Source organism: Mus caroli, chromosome 15 (genome assembly GCF_900094665.2).
Source record: "Mus caroli chromosome 15, CAROLI_EIJ_v1.1, whole genome shotgun sequence".
Classification (NCBI taxonomy): domain Eukaryota; kingdom Metazoa; phylum Chordata; class Mammalia; order Rodentia; family Muridae; genus Mus; species Mus caroli.
Window position 1 is genome coordinate 93,673,550 of NC_034584.1, and position 4,912 is coordinate 93,678,461.

The 4,912-nt window shown below is 46.9% G+C and overlaps 1 protein-coding gene across 1 annotated transcript in view; it reads left to right on the forward strand.

Moving 5' to 3' along the window:
* The first annotated feature begins 1,528 nt into the window (after nt 1-1,528).
* Nucleotides 1,529-4,912, forward strand: part of Larp4 (La ribonucleoprotein domain family member 4) — a 39,699-nt gene continuing 36,315 nt past the window's right edge. Inside the window, exon 1 of the mRNA XM_029469527.1 lies at nt 1,529-1,678. Coding sequence (XP_029325387.1) covers nt 1,661-1,678 — 18 coding nt within the window. The 5' untranslated portion in view covers nt 1,529-1,660. The remainder of the gene's footprint in view (nt 1,679-4,912) is intronic.

Sequence of the window (4,912 nt, forward strand, 5' to 3'; positions counted from 1 at the left end):
AGGCTGGCCTCGAACTCAGAAATCCGCCTGCCTCTGCCTCCCCAGTGCTGGAATTAAAGGCGTGCACCACCACGCCGGGCTCGGTCTAACCTTTTTAAGAGCACTGGTTGCTTTTGTTGAGGACTCAGGTTCAGTTCCCAGGCATGCAGGAGGGAGCATATACATGCCTGCAGGCAAAGAGCCATATGTATAGAATGAAAATAAATTTTTACAAAAGATGAGAGGGCTGGGCATGGTGGCACACACCTTTAATCTCAGCACTTGGGGGGTGTGGGCAGAAGTAGGTGGATTTCTGAGTTCTAGGCCAGCCTGGTCTACCAGGACAGCCAAGATCTACATAGAGAAACCCTGTCTCAAAGGAAAAAGAAAAAAGAAAACAAGCAAGAGTTGATGAAATGAAAACATCACTTTAAGGTGTTGTCCCAGCATTCAGGTGGCAGACAGATCTCTGTGAGTTCAAGCCAGCCTGGTCTACAAAGCGAGTTCCAGGAACAACCTAGCCTACATAGAAACCCTGTCTCAAAAAACGGAAACAAACACACACACACACAAATATATATATATATATATGTATTTATGTATATATATATATATATATATATACTTTTTATTTTTTGTTTTTTTGAGACAGAGTTTCTCTGTGTAGCCCTGGCTGTCCTGGAAATCCCTCTGTAGACCATGCTGGCCTCGAACTCAGTAATCCGCTTGCCTCTGCCTTCCAAGTACTGGGATTAAAGGAGTGCGCCACCGTGCCCGGCTCATATTTTTTTAAATTAAAAAAAAAAAAAAGTGTTTGAAACTGGAGCAAAAGTGATTGGTAGAGGAAGACTAACTCTAGTAAAAGTAGTTAAAATATTTGTATACTATTTTATTTGACTATGAAAACATCATCAATAAAGAATAGATCTAGGCTAATTTTAGTAGAGCATTAAGCATCACAGCGGAGCATCATTATGTTAATGAGACCTGATTCCGAGGGGCTTGGGCTAAAGTTTTATCAAAGTTGTAGCGAAAGGATTCTGACTCTGCTCCAGCACTCCTCCAACAATATATTCATAGGGTCTTAAGATTAACTTATGCAAAATGCTTAGTACAGTACAAGCACGGAGTGGTTGTATAGTATCTTAGCTCCCTCTTCAGCTTTTTTTCTTTTTTTCCTAATGAGGGGCGGGAGGAGCCAGTACGTCATCAGCAGGGGCGGGTGCACTCGGTCGCCTTTTAATAGGACCTAGGTTTTGAACCACGAATTTGCGCAAGGGTTAGCAGTGCGGTGGTCAGCTTTTTGGTAGAAAGTACAGATTCTTCAGTGAGCGTTTTGCACAGCCCGGCGCGGTCTCCCGGGCTTCGACCCACACGCGACACGTACCACACACTTTCGCCTTCGCCGCCAGAGACCAGCCTGCTAGAGCGAAGCACGCCCGGGGGCGGGCAGGCCCTCCGTCCCCGGAAGCAGTTTTCCTCCAGAACCGGAAACAGTTGTTGCTTCCCGGGAGGCGGGACTGGGCGGGTCAGGGCGCAGCGGCTGACGGCGGGGGAGGAGCCGGGTCCACTGCCGGGTGGAGGGGCAAGGCGAGTGTCCTTATCCTACCGACCGGGGCCCGGGCCTGGGAGCCAGTTGGAGTCGCGGCAGCGTGAACGATCGGGCCGAGCGGAAGCAGACATGTTGCTCTTCGTTGAGGTGAGTGGCTCGGGTCGCCCGGTCGGGCTCTGAGAAGAGCCGGAGTGTTCGGGGCGCGGGCCGGTCCCACCGCCATGTGACTTTCCAGGCCGTCCACGCCGCGGAGCCCGACGAGAGGCTGACACAGCACCTGGGCCGTGCAGGCCGTGCAGCCCCGCCGTGCCCTCCGCACGCCCGGGGAGCCTGTGGGGGTCGAGGCCCCCGGCGGCGGGGAAAGGGAAGGCGGCGCGTCGGGGGCTGGGCTGAGGTGGCGTGAGGAGCCGAGGGAGCCCAGGGTGTCCCATATGGAGCTCCTGAAGGAGGCGAGCGAGCGGGCGGGCGGGCGGGCGGCGGGGGCGGAGCCTGCGGAGAAAGGGCGATCAGGTGGGCGCGCTGGGGGTGAGCGAGGCCTCGCGGGGCCGCCTGGGACGGAGCGAGCAACATGTGGGAGCGCGGGAGAAGGGGAACTGCGGGCGCGGTGGGGTTTTGTCTTGCTAACTGCGGAGGGGCGTGTTTTTTTTTTTTTTTAAGAGAGTAGAAAGCTCGTCCGCTCCCCCCTCCCCCCACCTCCAGACACCCCCCCCCCAAAGCTGCACCAAAATTTTGTTGGGTAGCGGCCGCCAACTCTGGAACGTTCTGGGGTGGGGGGAGAAAGCGAGCTGGTGCGAACGGCGAAGCCCCACAGGGGTCGGAAGCCTTGAAAGGCACCGCTCTGACCTTTTGTAAAAGTTACTCGGGCTGCGGCTGCGTGGTGCGGGTTGATTCCGCGAACCTGTTCGGAGCCAGTTACAAGGAAAATTGCAGAGGAGGAGAGAAACTTAGGGGAAGCCGGGGTTTTGTGGTGGTGTTGGATCGGTGGGAATACCGTTTCCATTGGACCGTCTACGTCCACCTGTTTGAGATTTCAAGGTAGTGATTACCTGTCTTAGACAAATAATGAAGTTTAATTTCTCTCGTTTCTGCCCGGTTGTGTTGAGTGAGCATCAGCTGACTGCCTGGCAAATGCTTTGAGTAGATTCCAGATCATATTGTTCTTACATTGTGAAAACGTCAATCCAGCAAAGCTGCAACTTTGCAACTTGGCATTTGTTAACTATGCCCATAAAAAGAATCTTTTCCTGAGAGACGGAATCACAGGTTGATTAATGGACTTGGAAGATGGGGCTAACTTAGGGGCGAAGAGTGTTCTGAAGTGGTGGTGGGATAATCTTACTCCCTGGTAGTCTGGCATAAAGTAAATAAGCAATTCTTATTTTTCATTGTGTATATTCGTTGTACTTGGTATTGTGTTACATAAGGACATTTTCACACAAACACGTGTATTGTATATTAAGCAAATACCTTCTTATATCTTCTATACTCTCATTTCCCCTCGTTACTGTTCTACCTTTCAGTTGATAAGTTTGGGATCCTAAAATTAGGCGTTAAAGACGCTTAATTAATGTATGCCGAAGGTCAGTAGTATGTATTCATTTGGATATTTGAAACAGTCCACTAAAAGTGGACTCAATCTTTCTGTTTATTTTTATTGTTATTAATTTAAGTTCACCTTAGTTTTTTAAAGGATAAGAAATCAGGTTTTATTGTAAGCAGGGCTAGTTTCCTTTTTAGGAATTACCATTACGGGCAAATATTGTTCAGCTCACCCCATCCCCGGAGACAGGGTTTTCTCTTTGTAGCCCTGGCTTACCTAGCACTCCCTCTTTAGACCAGACTGGCCTCAGACCCAGAGATCTGACTGCCTCTGCTTCCTGAGCCCTGGGATAAAAGGCATATTTCCAAGTTTAAACATAGTATATGCCTTTACCTCCCAAAGTGTACTTCTATTCCTGGCTCTGCTAATGAATATTGAGGCTGAATTATTATTGTATTTTCTACCAAACTACTCTGTAAATTTAGTTAATCTGCTCATTAGTCACTCAGTTCATCATTTTCTCATATGTAGTTTATTGAAAATTAATGTCTTGAAATACATTAAAACCAGTTAGAATTCGGGGGAGGGGGGGTGGTACACACCTTTAATTCCAGCACTTGGGAGGAGGCAGAGGCAGGTTGGTTAGGCCATCCTGATGAACAGATCCAATTCCAGGACAGCCAAGGCTACACAGAGAAACCATGTCTTGAAAAACCAACCAAAACAAAAAACCCTGATTTGTCTAACATATCAACAATTTTACAATATTTTGATAATGGTTTATTCAATATAATTGTTTTATTTTGTCATCTTACACATTTCTACATTTCTTTTTTTCTTTTTCTTTTATTTATTTTTTTTTGATTTTGAGACAGGGTTTCTCTGTATAGCCCTGGCTGTCCTGGAACTCACTTTTGTAGACCAGGCTGGCCTCGAACTCAGAAACCCACCTGCTTTACTGGGATTTGAACTCAGGACCCTTGGAAGAGTAGTCAGAACTCTTAACCTCTGAGCCATCTCTCCAGCCCTAGAGGCAGTTCTTAAGAGTACCAAGTGCTGAACAACTGAAATTCACATTAAAGTTTCTTTTAATATATAGTACAGGTTTTTGTTGAGGGTGATGCTTGTATATTACAGAGGTCAGGACAGTTTTTCTAGGGTAGGTTCTGTCTCCTGAGGGTTCAAACTCAGGATGTCTATCCTACCAGCAAGTGCCTTTACCTACTAAGCATTGCAGGTCCTTCTTTGGTGTTTTTAAGGACATTCACATAGTAATGTAATATCACTACATCTATCTCCAGAACTCTTTGGCATCCAGTTTGTGAAATTGAAGCTCTGGAAACATGGTTAAGGGTGCTTGCTTCCAGTGACCCAGGCTCAGTTTGTAGTACCCACATCTGGCGGCTCACAACCCCTGCTCCAGAGTATCTAGTGCCCTCTGCTGGCTTCTTAGGGCACTTAAACATACATATAAATAAAAGTTAATCTTTCTTGTTATAAATAACAAGAAAATCTGAACCCATTAAACAATAATTCCTCTTGCCTCAGATTTTACAAAATTTGAAACATTCTAAAGTTTAATGCTCTTTTAGATAGTAGCATTTTAAAGACCATTAGCATTATGTGCTGTGGTGGTTTATGCCTTTAATCTCAGTGACTTTGAGGCCAGCGTGTTCTACATAGTACCAGGACAGCCAGGCGTACATAGAGGGGCCCTGACTTAAAAAACAAACAAACAAAAAAAAAAAACCCTGTCTCAAAAAATAAATAAATAAAGTAAAAGCCAGGTGTGGTGGCGCAAGCCTTTAATCCCAGCACTTGGGAGGCAGAGGCAGGTGGAT